Consider the following 25,449-nt stretch of genomic DNA (forward strand, 5'->3'; position numbering starts at 1 on the left):
GGCTTGCCACTACAGGTTAATCTGGCTGGACACAAATATATATAAGGAATGGCCTTGACCAAATGGGAGACTGCAATAGAATGCTCACACATTGTTCAGATTTTAATAAATAAAAGCTTTTTATAGTAGGACACCTCTAGCTATTAAATTCACAAAATAGCACCCACTGAATATAAAATGAACAGAAATGAAAACGTATTTTAAAATCCTCTTGGGGCGCCTGGGTGGCTCAGTAGGTTAAGTGTCCGACTTTGGCTCGGTACACAATCTCATGGTCCATGAGTTCGAGCCCCACGTTGGGCTCTGTGCTGACAGCTCAGAGCCTGGAGCATGCTTTGGATTCTGTGTCTTCCTCTCTCTCTGCCCCTCTGTTGCTCTCACTTGGTCTCTCTCTCTTTCTCTCTTAAAAATAAATAAACATTAAAAAATAAAATAAAATCTTCTTCCTTCGTTGGTTTTGAGAAAAATCTGGTTTTGCCCTAGTGCAGTTTGTTTCCATGAGAGACTATGTTCCTCTTTGACCTCATGACTTATAATTAGCCTGGCCACAGTCCTACGCTGGCTGGCAGCACTTGAAAATAGTCACTCCCAGACTGAGTGAACATTTCAGCCTTGCACACAGTCCAAAAAGGAAGGAGATAAAAGGTAAGTATGAAGAGTTCCCACTACTCTTCAGACTTCATTTTCCCCCTAGAGAGAGTTGTTTGATTCTCCTATTGCTTTTGACTGTAGAGACTCCAGAAAGTCAAGCCACAAACCTCGTGAAAGTTTGAAATATTTTAGGAAAATATCAAAGCTTTAAAGAAACTGAGGTTCTTTTGATATCAAATAATTGGGATGTTTACTGCAACAGAATCATGTCTAACTTCTTAACTTTTATGAAGGTTACTGATGTTTGTTCATGCACTGAAAATGTCTGGAAGAACAGACACTAAACTATTAACCATGACTTGTGGGGAGTAGTATTTGAAGGAAAGGTAGGGAGCAGGTGTTTAATTTCTTACTTTAAACCCTTTGTTTTGTTTGGTTACAATGAACACATTTTTTTTTCTAAGTGTGAAATGCTACTCTATAAAAACCCAAACATAGAACTAAAATAAATAAGCTTACAAAACCTGCTGATATATGCAATCTGAGGCTCAAATGTAGTGGTAAATATCTCAAGTCACCCCAGTATTAGTACATAACTAGAATATAGCTGGAATCAATTTGGCTGCCAGAAGTAACAGAAACTCAATTATAGTGACTTAACTAAATAAGGGACTGTTTTATTCACATAATAAAAAGTCCAGAGGTAGGCCCAAGATCCTCTTAGCTCTTTTTTCTGTCACCCTTAATGTGTATATTTTGTTTGGAAGGTCAAAAGACAGCCATTCCACCTTTAGGCATAAGATCAAACAAACATGGGGAAGGGCAAAGAATAAAAGGCATATGGCAGCTCGCTTGGTTGAGGTGGTGTTTTTAGCAGGAAAACAATCACTGTCCCAGGGGTGCCATCCAGCAGACTTCCATTTACATTTCACTGACATACCCTGGTCACCCCCAGCTACAAAAGAGTCTAAGGAATCCAGGATACACTGCAGCTATGAACAAAACTGGGGTCTTATTAGTAAGGTCAAAGAAGAGGGTGGCTATTGGCTAAGCTACCAATGGCCCACCTTGATACTTCTCCCACAAACCAAGCATCCTTAATTCCTGTCTCAAACTTGAGGGTTAGGTTTATGGAGACTTCAGAAAAGTATCAGAGAAGCAGCTAGCCAGAATCCAAAAATAAATACAATTCATTGCAGTATTGTTTGTAATTCAAAACGCTCAGACATTTGTAACCTAAATGTCTGAGACCTGAAACCAGGAAAGTTCATTAGGGGCTTTAATTGACAAGAGAAGCTAGTGAGTGTGCCCTCATCATATCTTCTGAAAAGACCTTGTAAGGTTTCTTCATCCCAGCTAGCATTCATACACAGATTTGTCTACACTTGGGAGCCAAGCATTTGGAGTAGCCTGCTTCTGGGCACCTGTGGCAGAGAAGTACACAGGAACTGGGACACTTGCTGGCCTTCCTCTGAAAGAAAGAACTCTACTTTCCAGAAGGAGAAATCAAACTCTTTCCATCTGACTTCTTAACTCGTCCATAAAATCTTCCCTGATTATTCAAGTCTACTTTGAGCTGTCCCTTTCCTGACCTGATATAGCATTTACCTGCTCCTCAAAATCACAAATTCTGTGTATTGTTATATGGATTTCACAAGACCATGTCTCGTCTTTCTAATCCAGGGTGTGCTCCTCAGTAGCTAGCTCTCCATGGTAAGATGGAAGCAGGAATCTTGGGCATTGGGGGGGGTACAGAAGGTGCTACTGAAGATACACAAGTTCATGGATTTGGGGACATCCAAAGACTTAGTTATTTTAAGAGAGCAACACAAATCTCAGAAAGACACTGTTAAATCACTAAACAGCATGATCTTTCCCTCTTGGTACAGATTTTAGCCAATATTCCACCTTAGTTCCTAGAAGTGTGAGCTGTTACATAGGAAATAAACTATCAAGTTGGAGTCATGTGCTTTTGGTATAAAAGTCTGACTCTAAACCTGCTCTAACTCAAGTATGCTGTCAGCACCCGAAGATAACCCTTCCTGTCTTTGGATGGTGTTTCCCCAGAAGCTGTTGTGTGTCCCCCTCCTCCTCTCTGCTTTCTTCTCCATCATAAAGAATCTGACAATATCATTCCTAAAAGGCAGCAAAAACTGATAGAATGAAATGTTACTTTCTCCTGAAATTCTTTAGCAGAGGACAAAAGCACAAGCCAATACAATAGAAATGTAATGGTGGAATTTCAGGTATCAACAAAAAAAATGTAAGAGGCTTTTCTTTTGGGTAAGAACTTTTTTCCAGCTACTCATCAAATTACTACATATTGAGTAGCCAAGTATTCTTACTAGATTAATAAATGGTTCCTATTTTCTTTTAGGTTTATTTATTTAGAGAGAGAGTGCATGTGCACGAGCAGGGGAGGAACAGAAAGAGAGGGAGAGAGAAAATCCCAAGCAGGCTCCACACTGTCAGCACAGAGCCTAACATGGGGCTCGATCCCACAAACCACAAGATTGGGACCTGAGCTAAAATCAAAAGTCGTACACTTAACCGACTGAGACACCCAGGTGCCCCTAAATGGCTCCAATTTTTTTAATCTATAAGATTTCATAAACATTTATATTTTATAAGTATGATAAATATCACTTGAACATGCCTGTTTCCAAAGTGCTGAGTTATGAGTTAGTGAAGCAGTAAAATACAGTGTTAGATTCATGGACTCTGAGTCTATCCTCCTGGGTTTGCACCTGTATCACTGAGGCAAGTTGCTTAAATGTCTTTGTTCCTCCTTCTCTTCATCTGTACAATTAGAGAGAATAATATTATCTACCTCATAGGGTTTATTGTGAGGATTAAATATGACCATACACATAAGCACTTAGAACCTCTCCTGACACATTATCAATGCTGTATAATTGTTAGCAGCTATTATTAGCAAGATTTATTTCCAAATGAAGGAGAAATATTTGCAATTTGTGAATTATAGATTTTTGGCAGGTTTTCATATTTTAGTTTACCATGACTTCATAAAGAATATTCAGCATAATAATTTGCCCACCATTTGCAAAAGGTACACAGTGGAGTTGACAACATGACATTGAAGATTTCTTTCTTGTGTAAATAGTGGTTTTACATTTTTATTTCCAGATGGAAGCTATCCCTAAAGATGATTCTACATTATCTGAGAGAAGGAGAGAACTCCACAAGGAAGTTGAAGTGGCTAAGAGGAATTTGGCTCAACAGGTCAATATCGACTCTTATCTAAGCTTCTATCTAAGGGTGATTAATACGAAGTTGTGGTGTTTTTAACTGTGCTCCACAAAACTTCATCAATAGGAGAGTCATCAAATATAGTATGATCCTATTTAATGTGGGTCTGTTTCTTCATCTCAGGGTCTACTTGAACCCCACGTTAAACAGGAGAAAAAGGATGTGCTTGAACAAACAAAATTATACAAATGCATGAGATTTTAAAATAAAAGGGCTACTGATTATATAATCGGATTAAAAATAAGCAATAAATGTTTTATTTCACCAATGTCTAATTTTAAATTTTCAAATTTTGTTTATTCAAGCTACTGTTAAAGTATTCTAAAACATGATTTTATGTCTCTTCTTTTTCTTCAAGTTACTTGAAAACAAAGTCTGGTTAAGAAAAACTTCTATCACATTAAAATGCTAGTACTTGCGCATTCTTTCCTAAGATAAAATACTTGGAGCTAAAGCAGTCAAGTTACTTTGTTTTATGTTCTAGCAAACTAACTTCTACATAGGAAATTAAAAAAATGTTAAGATACTGGCCCTAGTGTGTTTCTTCAAACAAATCAGTTATAATATATGGTGTTTTTCAAAAGAAAATCCTATCAGAAGCTGAGTCCAAGTTAGTGGAACAGCAACTTGCAGAAGAAAACAAGCTTTTAAAGGAGCAGGAAAACATGCGAGAACTTGCCTTCAACCTTGTCCGTATGACTCAAATCAAAATTGATGAGAAGGAGCAAAAATCCAAGGATTTCCTGAAAGCTCAGGTAATTGCATTTTTGTAACCATCCATTAATTACTATACAAGTTCAGGATAACCTCAATTTCACATACTGTTCATTAGAAAGCTGTAATTGTCTCCTTGAGTTTGACTATACAGTTTCCCCAAACAAGACTCAATCACGTACTGAAAAATAGTTTCAGGATTTAATAAGCAGTAGTCAGCAATCTAGAGGAAAAATGAACTGCGTCAGTGGCAATCAGCAGAGGATTCGAGCACATGACGATTTCAGTAAGAAAAAGGTGGGTGCCTCCCGGGGACAGGCCTGACATAGTGGGCAGATCTCTGTGATTCCCCACCATCTCACATGGTGAGATGTGTCCAAGAACAAGTTAACAGCGGTAGCATTAAACTGCTCCCCACCCCCCCACCCGTGCCTCCCAGGTTCACCAAGCCAGCGTTGTTTAAACCAATGCGAGAACTCCCTTAGTTACTACTCCACCCCATGACTTTCCTGGGCTCCCAACAAACTAGCAGAGCTGACCCAGTGCAACATCGCCAACAAAAGAGCAATGAAACCAATGACAAAAACAACTCTCCTGTCATGCTAGCTAACACTCTAACATGACAATCATTGTATTCCGCAAAGGGATTATGTTCACAGGTTCCCTGTTAAAAACGAATATGATATAACACATTACAAAAAGAGAATACCTGAATTTACCCTGTGACCCAGATGTTGGCTGTTTCTGAGGGCAACCTTCATTCTGAGCAAGCATTGACACGGGATGGCATTCTCCTCGGAAAAGCGCCTGAAAATCATGGCTTCTGTTTCTCACAAAATACCACAGGGGGTTCCATTTCTAACATGTGTCAAAACTGACTACAAATCATCTTCCTTCAACTATCTTTCACAAACTCTTCACTTACCAGCCCGGCTGTGATGTCCATACTCACTCCTGCGCTCTCTTAAAAGCTTCCCAAACTTTTCCTCAAAGACAACTCATATAGGCTTTTTTCTTGCTCTATTCTCTCCTTCTTTCTTGTCCTTAATTAATTCAGTTCAGCTGGCCAGGCAATTTTCAGATCGCTCCCTTACAGTTCCCCTACCCCCACCCCAAACTGCACAACCCAGCTGGCTAAGATAGAATTCTCCTTAATGGCCAGGAATGAGATCAGGTGCAGCTGGGAGTATTCATGTTAGTGGTGCTGAGCTTTTTTTTTTCTTAATTTCACACATAATTTTCATATTTCAGCAAAAATATAGCAATATTGTTAAGGAGATCAAAGCAAAGGATCTTGAAATCAGGATACACAAGAAGAAAAAACGTGAAATTCATCGGAGGTAAAAGAATTACATGACGATTTATCTTGTTAGATGGGCAAAAAATGAATTTTATTTCATGAGTTTCAAAAACACTTGTGTTTCCACAGACTCAGAGAGTTTGCTAAACTGTATGACACTGTTCGAAATGAGAGAAACAAATTTGTTAACTTACTTCACAAAGCTCACCAGAAAGTAAATGAAATAAAAGAAAGGCATAAAATGTCATTAAATGAACTGGAAATTTTAAGAAATAGTGCAGTTACTCAAGAAAGGTAAGTGTAATAATAACTATTGTCTTTTCAAAAGTTTCTCTTCTGATTCATTGAACTCTAAAATACCCTGTGGATAATAAAGTAGATAATAAAGTAGAATAAAGTAAAAAGTAGAAGATAATAGTCTTACAAAGCTGTAAGAGCCCTTGCTCAAAGATGCTTTACAGATGACAGTCTAAGCATCTGAATGTGATTCGTTATGCTTCTACTGTCTGATAGCCATATTTTTAAGTGAATAAAACACTATGTTTACACTATTTATTTTCATTTACCAAATTAGAAAGAAAAACACAAATTTGATCATTTGCATTCAAATTTGGAAGACAATCAAATGTTCATCAACCAGCTTTCCCTGGTTATAGATTTGAAGCATCTAATGTGCTTGCAGAAGGCAGTATAGTGGAGTGATTAAGACAGATAGCTTTCTCCATAATTTGGCTTTTGCAGCAACGTGGATGGAACTGGAGAGTGTTATGCTAAGTGAAGTAAGTCATACAGAGAAAGACAGATACCATATTTTTTCACTCTTACATGGATCCTGAGAAACTTAACAGAAGACTGTGGGGGAGGGGAAGGAAAAAAAAAAAAGGCTAGAGAGGGAGGGAGCCAAACCATAAGAGACTCTTAAAAACTGAGAATAAACTGAGGGTTGATGGGGGGGTGGGTGATGGGTACTGAGGAGGGCACCTGTTGGAATGAGCACTGGGTGTTGTATGGAAACCAATTTGACAATAAATTTCATATTAAAAAATAAAAAAGACAGCTTTCTAGACTCAACAGAGCATTAAATGAATTCCTTTAGTCTTTTGATTTGGCAAAGTGGGGCAGCAGAGGCTTGGGGCACAAAAGAAAAGGTGTCCTAATCCAAGGTGGGAGGGAGGAACTATAGAAACTCCTGAAGAGTATCATATAATGAATATCATTATTACTACAGTAATAATAATTATAGTAGTAAACATTATTACTACCAGAGTAGTTCCCCCTTATCCTTGAAGGATACATTCCAAACCCCCAGTGGAGGTCTGAAACTACAGATAGTACTGAACCCTATATATTTTGTGTTTTTTTCCTATATTTACATGCCTTTGATAAAGTTTAACTTATAAATTAGGCACAGTAAGAGATGAGTATAATTACTAATAAAATAGAACAATTGTAGCAATATACAGTTGACCCTTGAACAACACAGGTTGGGGCGGGGGGCACCCCCTGCACAGTTGAAAATCTGCATATAACTTTTAACTCCCCCCCCAAACTTAACTACTAAGAGCCTACTGTTGACTGGACACCTTACCAGTAACATTTGATTAACAAATATTATGTATGGTACATGTATTATATACCGTATTCTTACAATAAGGTAAGCTGGAGAAAAGAAAATGTTAAGAAAATCATAAAAAAGGGGCACCTGGGTGGCTCAGTCGGTTAAGCGTCTGACTTCGGCTCAGGTCATGATTTGGGGGAGAGGGTGTTTCCAGCCCCCTTCAGGCCCTGTGCTGACAGCTCGAGCCTGGAGCCTGCTTCGGATTCTGCGTCTCCTTCTCTCTCTGCCCTCCCCCACTCATGCTCTCTGTCTCTCAAAAAGAAACGTTAAAAAAAAATTGTTTTTTAAATCATAAAAAAGAGAAAATACATTTACAGTATTGTACTGTATTTATTTATTTTTTTAAATCACATATAAGTGGACCCATGCAGTTCAAACCTGTTTTGTTCAAGCGTCGGCTGTACTGTAATCAATTATGTAAATGTGGTCTCTCTCCCTCTGCCTCAAAATATGTTATTGTACTGTACTCACCCTTCTCGTGAGGACGTGAGGTGACAAAACGCCTGTCTGATGACGTGACGCGAGGCGAATGACGCAGACGTTGCGACATAGCGTTAGGCCACTATTGACCTTCTGAAGAGTCAGAAGGAGGATCATTTACTTCCGGACCACGGATGACCGCGGGTAAATGAAGCTGCAGAAAGCCAGACGGTGGATGGGGGGACTACGGTACCACTATTGTCGTTTCAATGGACATACTGAAAGCAAGAGCTATGTTGCTAGTTTCAGAAGTCTTCATTGTTTTTAAAGTAAAGAAAATTATGATCTCACCCATTTTCCCATTGTTTTTATAGAAAGTTACAAAATTCCATGCTGAAACTTGCCAACAATGTTACCATCAGAGAAAGCATGCAAAATGACGTGTGCAAAATCGTAGCAAAACTTCAGGCAATGAAGGAGAAGAAGGAAGTCCAGTTAAATAACATCGACAGACTTGCCAACATGATCACAGTGATTGAAGAGGAGATGGTGCAACTTCGCAAGAGATACGAAAAAGCCGTTCAGCATCGAAATGAAAGGTAAAAACTAGCAACCTAGTGTGAAAAACGAAACACCCAGAGATCCTACTTAGAAATGTTGCCCCTTTTGGGGGCACCTGGGTGGTTCAGTCGGTTGACTGGCTTGAGCTTGGGTCATGATTTCACGGTTCTGGTTTGTGAGTTCGAGCCCCACACAGGGCTCGCGGCTGTCAGCACTGAGCCCACTACAGACCCTCTGTCCCTACTCCCTCTACCCCTTCCCCACTTGCGCTCTCTCTCTCAAAAATAAAAACAAACATTAAAAAATGCTTAAAAAAAACAAATATTGCCCCTTTTTCTATCTGGATTTGACAGTGGGTAGTGAGGGGCATGTGACATTCAGGTTTCATTAGCCTTTTGTGGGGGCAGGGTAGGGGGTCAGCTGTGTGTTTTGCCTGAAAATAAGAAACTCTGTTCTTGTAAGTGAGACAGGCAAGACTAGGGTTTGAGAAGTTGCCCGCTTAAAGATCAAAGTTCTTTCCCAGGCTACCATTCAGGATACCATCAAGTTATTTCAGTATAATTGACATAAGTAAGTCTTTGGATCTCGTATCCACTTTTGTGACAGGCTTGGTCTTAGTAGGAAATTTATTAAGCCATTTTCCCAGCTCATTTTCTCAGCAAGTAAGATGTTTCAGAACAGCATTATTTCTTCCAGACTACAATTATGTCATTAATCAATTGCTACTGTAACTGTGCTTGTGCTAGAGAAATGTGGTATGTGAGATTGTAGAGCCCTGTAGTAATTACATCTGGTATCAGATCTTCTGTTCATTGTGGCTTGATTGTGGGCTGCTCCATGTGAAGTTATGTGCTAAGTGCTGGACCCTGAAAGTACAAACAGGTGGTATGGCATTGCTCCTGGCTTCTTGTGTCAAGAAAAGTAAGAGGATCCTGAGGAGCCAATGAATGGCAAATGAGACAAAACAAAGAGCTAAGATTAAGCAAATACAACGATGTGTATACATGTTTTAAGGGAGGGGAGAGAGACAGAGATAAAGGCAATTAAAGATGAACTCTGGGATAATGGATATACAGAGTGTGGGAAGAACTTCAGGGTGTGAAGAACACTACTTTTTCAAACAGCTGGCAGGTGTTTTCTCTGGGAAAAAAGAAAGAAAAAAAAAGTCCTCTTATTTGGCTCCTGGCACAAAACAAGTAGTTAAGCAGTGTGTTCCCAGGCCCTGATCAGACCTGTAGGGCTGGAATTAGAAAATTCTTACTTTGTTTCTTTCCCACATTCTCCTCACATGGAGGGGTCTTTCCCCTGGCATGATTACAAAGGACAGGACTTTGCCTATTTATGGGGCAATTTGCATCAGAAATATTCAACTTTCAAAGAACCTAATAGGCCTGGCAAGTTACACAGAATTGCTGCAGAAACACATTCGCTGGCCCCCTGCCTGGGTACTTCTGGCCCAGAGCTCAGTTGGCAAGTCTGGCCCAAGAAAAGGGTCTGCAGAAAATCAGATTATGAGATTACTTTGTTCATGCATGGGGAATGACATTTTTTTCCCACCCCAGGAAAACCTTTGGGATTTGCAGAGATACCGTGACCAGCCAACTGCACGGTTAGCTCAGAGTCAAGATGCTAAACAGTCCTCCCTTTCCCATCCCCAGGAAAATTAAAAGTGTGGAGTTTAACTAGAAAGCCAACAGTGAATATCTTTTGCCTTCTGGAATTATATAATGTCGATGTGTATTTGGTGCCCAAATCCAGGGGGAACCACCATGACTAAGTGACCTCAACATCCTCTTAGCCTGCTCTGCCTCTCCTTTTGGCCATAGTGGCGTTCAGCTGATAGAGCGGGAAGAGGAAGTGTGCATCTTCTATGAAAAAATAAATATCCAAGAAAAGATGAAGCTAAATGGAGAAATTGAAATACATGTCCTGGAAGAAAAGATCCGATTCCTGAAACTGAAGATTGCCGAGAAGCAAAGACAGATTCATGTGACCCAGAAATTACTGCCAACCAAGAAGGCCCTGGATGCTGACTTAGCAGTGCTCCAGATTCAGGTGGGGAAAATATTCATCAGACATTTCCAGGGCCATTTGCTTCCCCTCCCCCGCCTCTTCTTTAGAGATTTGTAGATCATATTGAGCTCTCACATGTAAATTAAGCTATGCCCTTCCTAGTATCTGTACGAACCCATAAGTTATAAGTCTTCTTTAAAAATGCCCCTGCTTCAGGGTGGAATCAGCCATCCACGCTACAGATTGTCTTTTTTTCCCCGTGAAACATTTTCTGCCTTCCATGGAATTTAGATCCTCCCAAATCTCAACTCTTGCTCAGCTTCCTCATAGCTCAAAATTTAAGTAAGCCAGGTTTTCACTGCCACCAGCATAACTATGTTTTTGATGCTTGCTGGAAAGATCCTGAAGACCATCTTGCTCTCATTTTTAGAACTCCTGTCCTCCAAAGCCGAGATTTTTGTTTGTTAATTGGCAATCACATATAAATGGACTCCTTATTAATCCCTGTAGTTTCCCTGTAATATAATAGCCTGATCTCTGACATAGTCTTTTTAAAAATGGAATAAAGCCACAAACGTTAAACATGAAATACCTACATATATACATAAATAATGAATATAAAGCTACTTTCTTCACATGTAATAACTGTACTTTTTCTTCTATTTTTAAAGAATAGAGATCTTTTTTCCATTTACTCAATGCAGCAGGAACAAATTTTAATTTATAATAGGGCGCCTGGGTGGCTCAATTCTGAGTTTCGGCTCACATCATAACCTTGTGGCTTCCGTGGGTTTGAGCCCTGGTTGGGTCTCCAAGAGATTTTTCTCTCTCTCCCTCTCTCTCTCTCTGCCCCTCCCTGACTTGTGCTGTCTCTATTCCTCTCAAAATAAACAAACGTAAAAATAATTTTTTAACCTATAATATGGTTTCTAAAATGTCAGGTTTATTTTCAAGTTTTTTCTGATTATAAAATTAAAACATGTTCAGTTAATGAAGTTTTGAAAAAATACAAAAATTAAAAAAAAAATCCAGGGGCACCTGGGTGGCTCAGTTGGTTAAGCTTCTGACTTCAGCTCAAGTCATGATCCCACAGTTCATGGGTTTGAGCCCCGCATCGGGCTCTGTGCTAACAGCTCAGAGCCCAGAGCCTGCTTCTGTCTCCCTCACTCTCTGCCCTCTCCTGCTTCTGCTTGCTCTCTCTCAAAAATAAAAATAAACATTAAAAAAAATTTAAAAAATAAAATTCCATCCCCAATATATAATCACTATTAAAATTATCAAAAATCTGGAAGAGATCCTTCTGGTCTTCTTCAAGATGTACAAGTAAAAAGTTTTCATTAGCTCATGCTATAGACAGTTGTGGATCCTGGGTTTGTGTTTTGTTTTGTTTTGTTTTGTTTTCATTTAATCATGTCATGGCGATTCACGTGACTTTGTGGAACTAGATGATGGGTCCACTTCCATGTTTTATGCCATTTGAATGAATGAATGCTATATCAATGATAGGATTCCAGTGTTTATTTTTTGAGCCATAAATTCTCCTATTGATTTCCTCCATAAGTGTAGCCCAATTTAGATGGATTGGTTGAAACACCCCTAGGCATCTCTCAGGTCTCCAAGGTAGCCTCCCCAGGATTCCTATGGCTCTGACTCCTGCTACCAGTGAGTGGTTCATTTGGGGGATCCCCTCGTCAGCTCACACACAACAGTGCCTGGTTCACTTCCGTGCCATGTCAGTGCAAAACTCAGGAGTCACTCCTTCTTCAGCTTACTGACACAAAATCATTCATGCAAGATCTTTGTCTATGAACTGATTGGAGATTTGGGGCAACAGTATGATGGGATACCTTACAGAAATGTAAAGAACTTATAAATTCCTTATCAGCTATCCATGCCCTACAGAGCTCTGTGGGGCACCCCATCACTGGTAACAGTCCCCAGGTATGTTAGCCCATGCAGCACCCTGGCCTAGCTCCATTTCACTGGCTTGTCTTTCCATCTTTCATCCCCTTTGCCTCTCCACATCACCCCCACCCCAGATTGCCCTCCAGGCACTCCATACTTGTCCCACTTGATTTTACAGAATAATTTGCCTTTCTCTAGCTCCTTCCCAAAACACAGCTTCAGGGCCATCTTTGTCCATACCAAACTATCAAGATGCCCAGCAGAACAAAAGGACTTTAAATTCAGTAAGATCCACAACAGAAAAGTTCTCTCTCTATTGTGTAAGCATTTTATTTGTGTTAATTGCAAATCAATACTTCTAGTCAATGGATAAAATTCATTGTTCTTAAAAAATACACACTTGGCATTTCATTATACAGTTATCTGGTGTAAAATACGAATTCAGTTTACCCAAGAGGAAAATATTTATGCATTTATGCCTGACATGAGCCTTTTCCATTCTGACTGCAAATGAATTGAGACAATATGGACTATGTATTACCATCGGTTACCTGTTTTGCCAGGTTATTCTAAGCTTAAGGACTGTTGAACAGGGGCACCTGGGTGTCTCACTCAGTTAAGTGTCCAGCTCTTGATTTTGGCTCAGGTCATGATCTCAGGGGCCTGCGATCTAGCCTCGAGATGGGCACCAGTCTGGGCATGGAGACCGCTTGACATTCTCTCACTCTCCTTCTGCCCCTCCCACCCCTGCTCACGCTCCATCTCTAAAACAAAACAAAACAAAACAAAACAAAACAAAACAAAACAAAACAAAACTGTTGAATATAAAGCTTCCCATTAGTCTTCCAACTGCACTTAATTATTTGTCTACTTAGCACTAATCACGTGGGTCCTTTGAAGGCCATGATATGAAATTTAAAGCTTTAGGCAAGTCATTTTTGTACTCTGCCTTGCTGTGCCAGATCCCTGTCACATCCTGTTACTTGTTACAGCTGCAATGTTTTTGGGTTTTTTTTGTAAAGTCTTCCCATTTTTGCATCATTTCCAGAATTCTCTTAAGGTTTTCATTTTCTCAGTTGTTTGAAACATTTTTTAATTGTCCAACAGTCTAATCCAAGGATTATCATGAGTCATATTTTCCCGGTGCTTATAATAATGGCTCCTTTTCAGGGATCTTGGAAATCATGTGAACTATTTTAGAGCACAACACTATTTTATATCAATAAAGTAAACATGGGGATTAAGGAGGGCACTTGCTGTGATGAGTCTAGGGTGTTGTATTGAAGTGTTGCATCACCAGATTCTACACCTGAAACTAACACTGCATTGTATGTTAACTAACTGGAATTTATATAAAAACTTAAAAAAAAAAGTAAACAGTTTTTCCTCAAAGACCCATGGGGAAACCAGAGCAATTAAGGTACTGCTTTGATAAACAAGCACCATATTTTTGTTCCTTATTTAATTTCTTAATTAAGAAACAGAAATATCAATTGTTAATAATACATACAATAATTGGGAATGCAAGCTGGTGCAGCCACTCTGAAAAACAGTATGGCGGTTCCTCAAAAAACTAAAAATAGAACTACCCGACGACCCAGCAATTGCACTACTAGGCATTTATCCAAGGGATACAGGTGTGCTGTTTCAAAGGGACACATGCATCCCCATGTTTATAGCAGCACTATCAACAATAACCAAAGTATGGAAAGAGCCCAAATGTCCATCGATGGATGAATGGATAAAGAAGAGGTGGTATATATACAATGGAGTATTACTCAGCAATCAAAAAGAATGAAATCTTGCCATTTGCAACTACGTGGATGGAACTGGAGGGTATTATGCTAAGTGAAATGAGTCAGTCAGAGAGAGACAAAAATGACTTCACTCATATGAGGACTTTAAGAGACAAAACAGATGAACATAAGGGAAGGGAAACAAAAATAATATAAAAACAGGGAGGGGGACAAAAACAGACTCATAAATATGGAGAACAAACTGAGGGTTACTGGAGGGGTTGAGGGAGGGGGGATGGGCTAAATGGGTAAGGGGCACTAAGGAATCTACTCCTGAAATCATTGTTTCACTATATGCTAGTTAATTTGGATGTAAATTTACAAAAATAAAAAATAAGTTAAAATAAAAAAAATACAATAATGTATTTATGCTTAATTATGTGTAGATGTATACTTTAACTCCATATTAAGGGCAATTAAGGAGTGTGGAGAGAGAGGAAGAAAAAGGAAAAAAAATAAATTATTTATGTCACCACTTAGAATTCTTTTTGTCAGGAGGAGAAGCATACATAAATTAAAAATTAAATACTACCTATATCACTCTGGGACACGTTGTAAAGTGTGTAAAGTATAAATACCACTTGGAATGTGGTATCTCATTTAAGTAATCAACCCCATTAAGTTGGGCCTTATCTTCCCATTTGACTGTTGAGGAAACTAAAGTTTAGAGAAGATAAATGATTTGCCCAAGATTCTACAGGTTTTCAGTAGGTTTAAAATGATAACTCTTGGTTTTCAATGTGTTCCACATCTCTCCATAAAAAACTATGTGTGAACTGCTATTTTCTTCACCTCCAAAGTCTCCTTGACTCGATAAATATAGTTGATATATAAAGCATTATATTAGGTGGTTAACAAAAAAGATATAAATGGTTCAGGCTATACCTCACAGACTGTACATTGTATTGACCTAGTTAAGAACTTCATTCTTTGCAACACCATTAAACCTATTGCCAACAAAGGGTTTTAAACTGGAGTCCAGGATGTTGTCTGCTTTGTATGTTGTCTACTTTGGCCTCTAGAACAATCTTCCATAAAAAGCTCTGCTCTGCGACCATGCAGCATCCCATGGGTATAACACAAAATGGTAAATAGTCAAAGGTCTGGTTGTAAGATCAGGTTTTTCTTTAATGGCTCTGAACTCGCAGACTTACTTCAGAGGGTCAGTTACAGGCATCATCCTCATGGCACCATGGGTGGGCAGACACATTGTTCAACCTCAGGTCCCAGCTGATGGGATGTTAAGAGTCCTCTGGGGGCACCTGGGTGGCTCAGTCAGTTGAGCGACTGACTTCGGCTCAGGTCATGATCTCATGGTTTGTGAGTTCGAGCCCCGCATTGGACTCTGTGCTGACAGCTCAGAGCCTGGAGCCTTCTTCTGATTCTGTGTCTCCCTCTCTGTCTGCCCCTCCCCCACTCATGCTCTGTCTCTCTCTGTCTCAGAAATAAACATTAAAAAAATAAAAAAAAAAAAAAAGAGTTCTCTTGCCCCTTTCCCTGGGTTGATCCCACTGGAAGACTTTAAAGACCATGGGCCATGTGATTTTAAAATTTATGGAGCAAGAGGGTTAGTTTTGAAGTTAATGTTTCTTTCTTATTTAATAGTTTTCACAGTGCACAGACAGAATAAGAGACCTGGAGAAACAGCTTATAAATCCTGAGGGTGAGAACAGAACCCGCTTCATTCCAGGGAAAGATATGACCCAAGAAGAAATGATCAAAAAATTAGATTCGGTAAGCATTCCTCTGACAGTAGTACCTACTAGCCCCTTGTTGATCAGTGTCACAGATATCGGTGGTGCTATTTCCATCTTATGCAGACAGATTTATCCCTCACAATTCTAGCCACTAACAATTGTGTCATTGTAATCCCTTAACAAAACCTAAGCTTGTTTCAAATGCTTGCCAAAAAGAAGTAAAACCTGTGTGGTTTCTAGATGCCCACTTTTGTCTCATAGCCCAAAGGAACAATTTTAGCATCTTTAGTGGATTAATTTGTCTTCCTGAAGGGAGAGTATCAGAGGAATGACAACAGGAAGCTAAATGGAGCTGAGAGGGCTGCCCCCTACCTTGGGAAGGAAGAACTCCCAGAGCTGCCTGCAGGGGGCTGGGAGCAAGGAGAGTCTTGACTTAGACCAGTGCTAAAGACTTTTCCAGAGATATCTTGGCAACTATATAAAAGCAATCTGTTTTCATTAAGGGGAAAAAAATAGGGCTCTAATTAAGAAAGAATATTTTTGGGTGCCTGGGTGGCTCAGTAAGTTAAGTGGCCCACTTCGGCTCAGGTCATGATTTCACAGTTCATGAGTTCAAGCCCTGCATCAGGCTCAGAGCCTGGAGCCTGCTTCTGATTCTGTGTCTCCCTCTCCCTCTGCCCCTCCCCAGCTTGTGCTCTGTCTCTGGGTCTCTCAAAAATAAACAAACATTTAAAAAAAATTTTTTTTTAAAAGAAAGAAGAATTTGAGTTACATGACTTTGTTTTTTCCTTTTTACTGAAATTGTTTTCAACCATAGCTGGAACTACAGCTGGCCAAGAAGGAGGAGAAGTTACTGGAGAAGGACTTCATCTATGAACAGGTCTCCCGGCTCACAGACAGACTCTGCAGCAAAACTCAGGCCTGCAAACAGGACACTCTGCTCTTAGCCAAGAAGGTCTGCCTGAGACCCTGCCTTCTCCCTCCTGCCCTTACTCCTTTATTACCTGTCATTTTGCACAGTCTGCTTTATTTATCGAGAGTAGCACTGAAGAGATTTGGCTTTATGACTAGAGAAACATAAAGATGTAAAATTAAAAAGGTAAAGAGGACTCTTAGAGAATTGTCCAAAATGGGTTTCAATCTTGTCCCCTGAATGAATTGTTTTGTACTGGGAAAACTTAAGCTTTTTTTTTTTTTTTTTTTTTTTTTAATATATGAAATTTACTGTCAAATTGGTTTCCATACAACACCCAGTGCTCATCCCAAAAGGTTCCCTCCTCAATACCCATCACCCACCCTGCCCTCCCTCCCACCCTGCCCTCCCTCCCACCCCCCATCAACCCTCAGTTTGTTCTCAGTTTTTAACAGTCTCTTATGCTTTGGCTCTCTCCCACTCTAACCTCTTTTTTTTTTTTTTTTTTCCCTTCCCCTCCTCCATGGGTTTCTGTTATGTGAAAACTTAAGCTTTTTGATGACAGTTTACAAGTTTCCCTGAACAGGCCACCTACTCCAACTACGACAATTATACCTTTATATTTCATGTGCCAACTTAAATCCTTTCTAGTTCCTTGTGATTAGAGGGCCTCACTTACCCAGCGGTCTGCACGAAAACAGCCCTAATCCAGAACCCAGCCAGAACCCAGAAATGGACGGGACCATTAAAGAGAACAGCAGTCAGTCACACAACACCCATGCCTGTTAGTCCTTGGGATGAAGCCACTACAGGGCCACACTAGTGAGGAAAGACCAGTCATGTGGAGCTTCCCAATTTCTTAAGTTTCAAATATGAGGACTGCTGATTCAAAGCTCCAGGGTCAGGCTGGGACTGCTAGAGCTGCGCTGAAAGGGGCCACCAGCAGGAAGGAGGCTGGTAATTTAGGTGAGGCAGGACCTGGCACCGTAGGACACTTAGAGGAGCTGCTGCTCACCTGACCTCTGGGCCCCTTGGAGCATCTGCTGTGACAGCCCAGGGATTTTAGTTACTGAACCTGCTGCGTGCTCCCTTGATGCCAGGTGTGAGGGCAGGAACAAAGAGGAATGGACACACTGTCCACACCTAGTGCTGGCAGACAGGTAAACAGCCCATGATGGTGGGCTCCTGAGCACAGTGGCTGTTCCTCGTCCTTAATTTCCCCAATGGCCAGCGTGTACTAAACTCGAGAGAAAAAAATTATTGAATAAGTGAAGTCAGTCCCATTCTAGAAAGTTCTCGCTCACCAAAGAAACAGAAAATCACTGTAAACCTCGAGCCTCCTTTGCCATTTTTATTTGGCATTTACACACCTGCTCTGATGACTTTCACTAATAGACTTCCACATCAGATCCATGGCTCGTGGGCAATTCACGACTTTACCTCATCAAATAAGAAATGCTAAGACTCTTTTAGGCTCATGAACTTTGCCTGAATTAGCATGCCCGATGTTTCTTTAAATGTTGCCTTCCTTCCTTTTGCAAAATGAATTTCCCTTTCTTTAGGGGAAGTCCAGTCGTCACTGAGGGCTGGCTTGTCAAATCTGTTGGCAGTCCGGAAGTCAGCTGTAATGCTAGAGAAATGCAAATGGTGACAACTGCTACCCGGGATCCAGCAAGCGGAGTCTAGCCTACTGCTTTATCTTCCCGTACCTTTCCCCACCTTCAGTGCTAGCTACTTGGCTTTTTCTCTTTTTATTTAAAATTAGGATTTCCTTATAGTAGGCAGAACTAGAAGGTAGAAAGGTTCAGACCCCAGATCTGTGATTTGCCAATACTAGGGAGTGACCCTGAGAAAGATACATAAATGATCTTAAAATGAAGTTTCTTGATCTGTGAAATGGGTGTTGATATCAGCTTAAGTTGTTGCAAGCATTGAGTAGTTGAGAAGTGGTCTAGCTCCTTGCAGGAACTCAACGAGAATGCACATCTCAAATCTCTCACCTTTCCCAGGTAGCTTATGGCTCCACTTGCAAATTTCCCAAATGAACAGAAAATGGGAAATCCCAAACAAAGACTTAGAGCAACCCAGAATAATACCATCCTTTTTTGGAGGAGATAAGGAGGTTGGCTAGCTTTACACACATACACACAACATTCAAGTGTACCATAACTGATTAATGAAATTTAAGATAATGACTCACCATTGAAGCTTTAAAAAGTAGTTGCTTTTATTCACTATATGCTTCTTAAAATATAGAACAGTTTTTAAAATGTATATTCCCTCTTCCTTTAAAGAGACAAAATGTGTATATAACAATTAGACATATTTTCAGAGGAAGGTAAATCACAAACAGCAATATTTCTCTAAGCAAATATACAGATAGATCAGTGTCCACTCTATTAGGAGAATAAAGTATTTCAAGGCCCATTGTAGATTTTGGAAGCTCATATTCAGGTCCCAGTGTACCTTTATTCAAAGGACTGAAGGATTAAAATAGAATAGAATAGAATTTATTAATTCCTTCATTCAGCAAAATTTCAGTTTTAATTTTGTTGGGTGCCTATGTTCCACTTAGTCCTATCTTTTAATTCTTTGATGATAACTAGCTGATGTGAAATGGTAAACATACCCATAGAACAAGAAACATTTCATTTCAAATTATTGACCAGATTTTCCCCAGTTCAACTCATGCTTGCTTATGACCTAATAATGATGCATCCCAGGAATTATGATCAATAATGCAACCACATTGAGGTATGATATTTTCCATTAAAAATCATTTCAGAATACAGGACCTCTGCTGATTATCTCGTATAATTAAAGAGTAATTTTTAAATGTAGTTTTTTTTTCTACCAGATTTTTTTCCACTGGATAGGTGACAAATTAAAGACATGGCAAAATTAGGCCAGAACTTACACATCAAGAATACCCTTTCCCTTCTCCTTATCACCTCTTAAAAATAAAGGGACTATTTCCCTCCATGCTATCCACTTGGAACTCCAGTAAGTAGATGAACAGATTGGTTTCTTTTCCCTCCTGTCTTTATTTACCCAGGGCCAGGCTCTCTCCAGGTGTGGAGGTGAGTGTGTGTGCCTGTGAGAGGAGGGCCTTATTTACACAGCCAGGGAATTGGGCTCAATCTCTGAGATCTCTTCCAATTCTTATTTCCTCTGAATTCCCACTTAAACTCTCTGTCCTCCAGCCAAGACTGCCCCCCACCATTCTAGACAGCCAGCAGCCTGCCATTTTCTTAATGTATACATAGTCTAAACCTTGGGCTCTTTCATTCTAGATGAACGGCTACCGGAAAAAGATCAAAGATGCCACGGAAAAAATGATGGCTCTTGTTGCTGAGCTTTCCATGAAACAGGCTCTGGCCATTGAACTCCAAAAGGAAGTCATGGATAAAGAAGATTTCATCTTCTCCTGCAATTCCAGGATAGAAAAGGGTCTGCCACTCAATAAAGACATTGAAAGAGAATGGCTGAAGGTACTTCGAGATGAAGAAATGTATGCTTTGGCCATCACTGAAAAATCTCAGGTAAGCTTTGTCTTCTATATTGCATTTGTCCAGTGTGGCAGGAAGGGCTATTTTCAGGGATTTCAGTCTTCCCGAAATATATAAAAAACCTCCCACTCTAGCACACACCTAGTTCCAACAAGCAGTAGAAAGGAGTTTTGTTTTTATTAAGATATGATGTAGGGGACAAGTCAAAATAACATCCCAAGTGCGGTAATATTTTCCAGAAAACATTCATCAAGCACCAACCACCCCCCTCCCCCAGACTTACATCCTGGGCTAGTGTGGCTGAACACCATAGACTCCCACCGGCAGGACAGTGGCCAGGCTGGCACTGGTTTTATCCATAGGGCTTTATGTCCTTGCACCCCTGCTCAGGCTACACCTTACTTTCCCATGTCTGGCCACTGGGACCACCAAGGTAGATTGGGAAGGTTGTCACGGCCTTCTGCAGACTATGCACTTGGTGGCATCAAAGGCCTCAAGGCCACAGCTTTCTTCTCCAACCACTGACCTAAATCTAGGTCTATCACTGGACCTACACATCGGGTGCTGAGTTCTGCCTACTCCCATGACCTTCTAGTATTCTTAAAATGGCATTAAGGATCTCTTTTTAAGAAAACTACATTCTGGGGACCTACAGCTCACTCTCAGACTGGCAGGTAGATATCCCCCAAAGGATCACTATTCACTCCCTATCCCAAGAAGACATGCCTTCCAAACACACACTAGAAATGCCTGAAAATAGGGTCAGATTTGTAATTTCCACACTGCCTGGGACTCTATTTTTTAGGGCATTCATTTTTACCTATGATGTCCCAGCTGTCATTTACCTGTCTCCATTATTTAGAGTTCTTTTTTAATGCTGTAAAAAATTCCTCTATTCTCCAGAAGCACAGGCAGAATCTTGAGGACCCTGAGGTTCAAAGCAAGGTGCTGACCACTTCTGTCCTCTGGTTCTACTTCACTCCTTATTTCCCTCTTTGTTAACATTTGCTCACCAATGACTTACTCCAGCCTTTTTCAAAATCATGGAAATAGTGTGTAATGAAAGCTATTAAAGCTGGAATATAGTGAATTTAAAACCCACTAACCAGTTTATGATAAACCCTAAACCCCAGCAACAGAGTGATACTTGGGTAACATGGGTCATTCCAATTAGATGCTGTGTGTGTGTGTGTGTGTGTGTGTGTGTGTGTGTGTGTGTGTGTGTGTGTTTAGCAACTCCACCCTCATACCCATCTGTCCCTTTGGGGGAATATCAGTCAACACAGCCTAAGACTGCTCAGACCCAGCTGTGTCTGCTGGGCCCTGAGGATGAATTGGCTTCACTATAGTTTTCAGGAAACTCAAAAGGAAAAATCATTCTTTGCAGGAGTTCTTGGCGGCAGATATTCGCCAGCTACCCAACGGTGTTTACACAACTGCAGAGCCACGTCCAAATGCCTATATCCCAGAGGCAGAGGCCGCTCTTCCCTTGCCAAAACCATATGGCGCTTTGGCTCCTTTTAAGCCCAGTGAACCTGGGGCCAATATGAGGCACATAAGAAAACCTGTTATAAAGCCAATTGAAATCTGAGTATGTGAACCAATCCAGGCTTCTCAACGAGAGACACTTCAATCAGGTTTCCTCATATCCACAGCTGGAAAATATCAGCATAAGAGTTCTAACATACAAATTATTGCAAAATATTGCAATTGACCACCAGTGGAGAACAACATGGCTTCCTTTTACACTCATCAACTACTATATTTTACATGATGTTAAGTAGGACACAGAATTGTCCTACAGTTATGGCAAGGCATATATCTGTAGTGTTTATTTTTTTTTCTTTTTCACTCTATATATTTACTACCTTTCAGAAATGTATAGTCCAGGGGCTATAAAAATGCAAGAAAAATAAATCAAATTTCAGTGACGTACAGAAATTGGCAGAGTGGTCTCTGTTTATTAAAGAAGAAGAAAATGGGGTGCCAGCGTGGCTCAGTAGGTTAAGCATCTGACTTTCGGTTCAAGTCATGATCTTGCAGTTCATGGGTTCGAGCCCCGTGTTGGCTCTGTGCTGATAGCTCAGAGCCTGGAGCCTGCTTCAGATTCTGTGACTCCCTTGCTCTCTACCCCTCCCCTACATGTACTCTGTCTCTGTCTCTCTCTCTCAAAAACAGACATTTAAAAAAATTTAAAGAAGAAAAAACACAAATACTATTGAATATATTCACTTGAAAGGGAAAGACAGAATGATTGTTTAAAAAGGAAAACATCCCAAGTAACACAGGGGTATAATTCACTTTGTTAAATAGTTGTATTTGAAATTATTGTTGGTAAATGTAAATCAAATAAAAAGCAGTAAGGAGGCTTGTCCTTTTTAAAGTATATTATGGTAATTCTTTTTACAAATAAAGAATCCTTTTGCTATAAAAATTTATCTTATAAATCTAGATTTTTTACAATGTTATATGTAAATAAACCTGTGATTATTTTAAGTTCTGACTCCAGATTTTTAAAAATTCCAATGAAAACATTTGTAGCTTTGCATGTGACAGAATTGGAAATGAGGCCAATTCCACTTATTTCATTACTCTAATTTTATTGCATTTCACCCACGTATATTTTCCTAATTCCGTTTTTATATTTTCTCATGTATGAAAATACACAAGTAAATTTGAAAACTGATTTTACTTCATATATTCAAGCTGTATTTCATATTGGTATCAGGTATGGATTTTGTGTCATAATTCTGGGAGTAAGAAATACCACTTTTTCCTCTCCTCTCCTCTCCCCACCTCTCCCCTCCTCTCCCCACCTCTCCCCTCCCCTTCCTTCCTTCTTCTTCCTTTCTCTCTCTACCCCCCTCCCTCCCTCCTTCCATCCCTCCTTCCTTCATTTGATTTTTGCTAAATCAAACAAAATATTTTGCAAACCCACATCCTGCCAGACCGGAAGGAAATTTAATCTCATTCTCAGCCTACAAGTCAGTCCTGAATCTAACTGGATGGTTTGGAAAGCTATTAAGAAGTAAAGTGTCTATGATAAGTAACACTGTGTGGTTAACACAAAGAAATACTGTATACTTAAACACAAATCCTGTGTTGTAGGAATTAGTAATTGCATTAGGGATCCAAAAAATATACATGTAGGAACAATATAAGAATGGAAACATAATTTGTAACACAAAGGGATGGATGTTTAAATATTACAGGTGTGCTACTGGTTAAGAGGGGGAGGGTGTCACTGTGTGTTGGAATGGCCAGGGATCACAGTCAGATGGAACTTTTTATCTGGCCCTTAAACATAATTAAGATTTTAATAAGTGAGGAGGGGATTCCAAGTGGGGGGAAAAGCCTAAGCAAAGTTTGGAAGTAAGAAGACAAAAGCTGAATTCAAGGCCCAGCAAACTGGCCCGGCTAGAACAGCATGTTCACGTTGGGGAATTGTGTAAGAGCCACAAGGAGTTTGGATCCTATCCTGTAATGAATGGCAAGTCATTGAAAGGCTATGAGCAGGAGCAGTTTCAGCGTAAGTCTGAGGAATCAGACTTTAGAAAGACACCAAAACGCAAGTGTGAAAAAGAAAAGGGTAGGGAGTGAAAACCAATGACCTTCTCAAGAGAAAAAAAAGTCTAACATGCTGACAAGGCCCCCAGATTTGCAGCCTCTGTGATGATTAAATATGTGACCAAAAAGGGAAATTCTGTAGTGGAGGACAATATTTGGAACACAACTATGATTTCAGAAAAGAAGTTGAATTATGACACCAGCTAGTGATAATTATAATCGTTAAAATTTTACAAGATCACTGCAGGAAACAGGGTGAAGAGAAAAAAAGCAAAGGGTAGACTGACCCCGGGCAAGCAACTACCATTATAGATCAGAATGTAGTCACTGTAAGAGAGAGAGGGAAGAAAAAAGAAAAATAGGAGAACTAGTTAGGTGTCATGGGGGCCTCGAGGGAACATACTCACAGACTCATGATTCCTGGCTGGGATAAAAAGGCCATGTTGAGAAAATGAAAGAGGCCAAAACCTTCAGTGTTTCTTATTTTAATGGCAAGATATTACTAAATCAAACTTTTATAAATACAAAAAAAAAAAAAAGAACTTTAACATATACATACAGTTCCATCTGAACCATTATAAAAACAAATCCTACTCTAAATACTGGATGTACACACTGCCATATGTTACAAATTATTCTATTCTAGAAATAGCAGATTTGACCTGGTCCAAATTCAGCTCTTTAAAAAGTATCCTCTTTCCAAATACAGTTCTTATGTAACATTTAATTTTTCTGCTTGTCCTATGTTGTTTTCAACGACACATCTAGTTTCTGTTTTTCTACACACTGTTCCCTACATTTTTTTAAAGCATATTTTATTTCAGAGTGCAACAGAAACTAGCTTTTGACCTAGGAAGCCATTAGGAAGGTAAGCCACTAGGGAAGAGCATCACTGATGACACTGCGTGCCTCCTGGGACTGTCGGTCACTGACCTCTTGTCTGCTGTCCAAAACTGGGATGAGGCACAGCAGTTTGATTCTGTCTCAACAAGTACCAGACTGAAAGTCAGACGGCTTGACAACGCATTCTGACTTTGGTTACCAATTTTAAATATTGGTCAAGGATTCCTGACAGACGTCAAGCTAATGAGCAAGATTAAACTATTGGAGGCGGGTATAATTGCATTTTCTCTTTTACAAGCCTAAAAGCATCATGGTGTGTTTCAGAGCTGCTTCCTCTACAAATTTTGCATCCACATTGTCATGTCCTTCAAAAGCATATAGGGCTGGGAAAAAAACAAAAAGAGAGAGAGAGAAAGAGAGAGGAGAAAAGAGTTACTATGAAGCCATGGAACTTCTATAACATTGTGCTCGCAGCTCGTTGAAATTGTAATTCTTTTATATTTTGGTAATACACATTATTCTGAAAATGTGTGGTTAAAATTTATCAAACCTCAGCCCTAAGGAAGGTCATTTGCAGCAACCAAATGGGTTTTGAATCTCTTAAATCCTTTTAAAACCTCAAAGGTGATTATCCCTTTGGTAATTTACTCTAAGAACTAAATTGTACATTACAAACCAAGATCAATTGCAGAAAGGACTAAGTTGTAAGTAAGGGGTATTCTGGAAAGAAAA

The 25,449-nt window shown here is 39.8% G+C and overlaps 2 protein-coding genes and 1 long non-coding RNA gene across 12 annotated transcripts in view; 1 reads left to right on the forward strand and 2 right to left on the reverse strand.

Moving 5' to 3' along the window:
• Nucleotides 1-8,014, reverse strand: part of LOC144615640 (uncharacterized) — a 52,340-nt gene extending 44,326 nt beyond the window's left edge. Inside the window, exon 1 of the long non-coding RNA XR_013554008.2 lies at nucleotides 7,965-8,014. This is a non-coding gene — a long non-coding RNA (uncharacterized LOC144615640). The remainder of the gene's footprint in view (nucleotides 1-7,964) is intronic.
• CCDC146 (coiled-coil domain containing 146) overlaps nucleotides 1-22,591 on the forward strand; it is a 114,819-nt gene extending 92,228 nt beyond the window's left edge. For all 3 annotated transcript variants that reach the window (XM_060632285.3, XM_060632286.3, XM_060632287.3), the window contains 10 exons: nucleotides 3,739-3,834; nucleotides 4,446-4,616; nucleotides 5,827-5,915; nucleotides 6,005-6,169; nucleotides 8,288-8,512; nucleotides 10,301-10,529; nucleotides 15,794-15,922; nucleotides 16,703-16,840; nucleotides 20,092-20,340; nucleotides 21,695-22,591. In XM_060632285.3, coding sequence (XP_060488268.2) covers nucleotides 3,739-3,834; nucleotides 4,446-4,616; nucleotides 5,827-5,915; nucleotides 6,005-6,169; nucleotides 8,288-8,512; nucleotides 10,301-10,529; nucleotides 15,794-15,922; nucleotides 16,703-16,840; nucleotides 20,092-20,340; nucleotides 21,695-21,898 — 1,695 coding nt within the window. In that variant the 3' untranslated portion in view covers nucleotides 21,899-22,591. The remainder of the gene's footprint in view (nucleotides 1-3,738; nucleotides 3,835-4,445; nucleotides 4,617-5,826; nucleotides 5,916-6,004; nucleotides 6,170-8,287; nucleotides 8,513-10,300; nucleotides 10,530-15,793; nucleotides 15,923-16,702; nucleotides 16,841-20,091; nucleotides 20,341-21,694) is intronic.
• A 1,752-nt stretch (nucleotides 22,592-24,343) lies between these two features.
• Nucleotides 24,344-25,449, reverse strand: part of GSAP (gamma-secretase activating protein) — a 204,477-nt gene continuing 203,371 nt past the window's right edge. For all 8 annotated transcript variants that reach the window (XM_060632294.3, XM_060632296.3, XM_060632295.3 and 5 more), the window contains one exon: nucleotides 24,344-25,100. In XM_060632294.3, coding sequence (XP_060488277.2) covers nucleotides 25,009-25,100 — 92 coding nt within the window. In that variant the 3' untranslated portion in view covers nucleotides 24,344-25,008. The remainder of the gene's footprint in view (nucleotides 25,101-25,449) is intronic.

Source organism: Panthera onca, chromosome A2, assembly GCF_046562875.1.
Source record: "Panthera onca isolate mPanOnc1 chromosome A2, mPanOnc1 haplotype 2, whole genome shotgun sequence".
NCBI classification, from domain to species: domain Eukaryota; kingdom Metazoa; phylum Chordata; class Mammalia; order Carnivora; family Felidae; genus Panthera; species Panthera onca.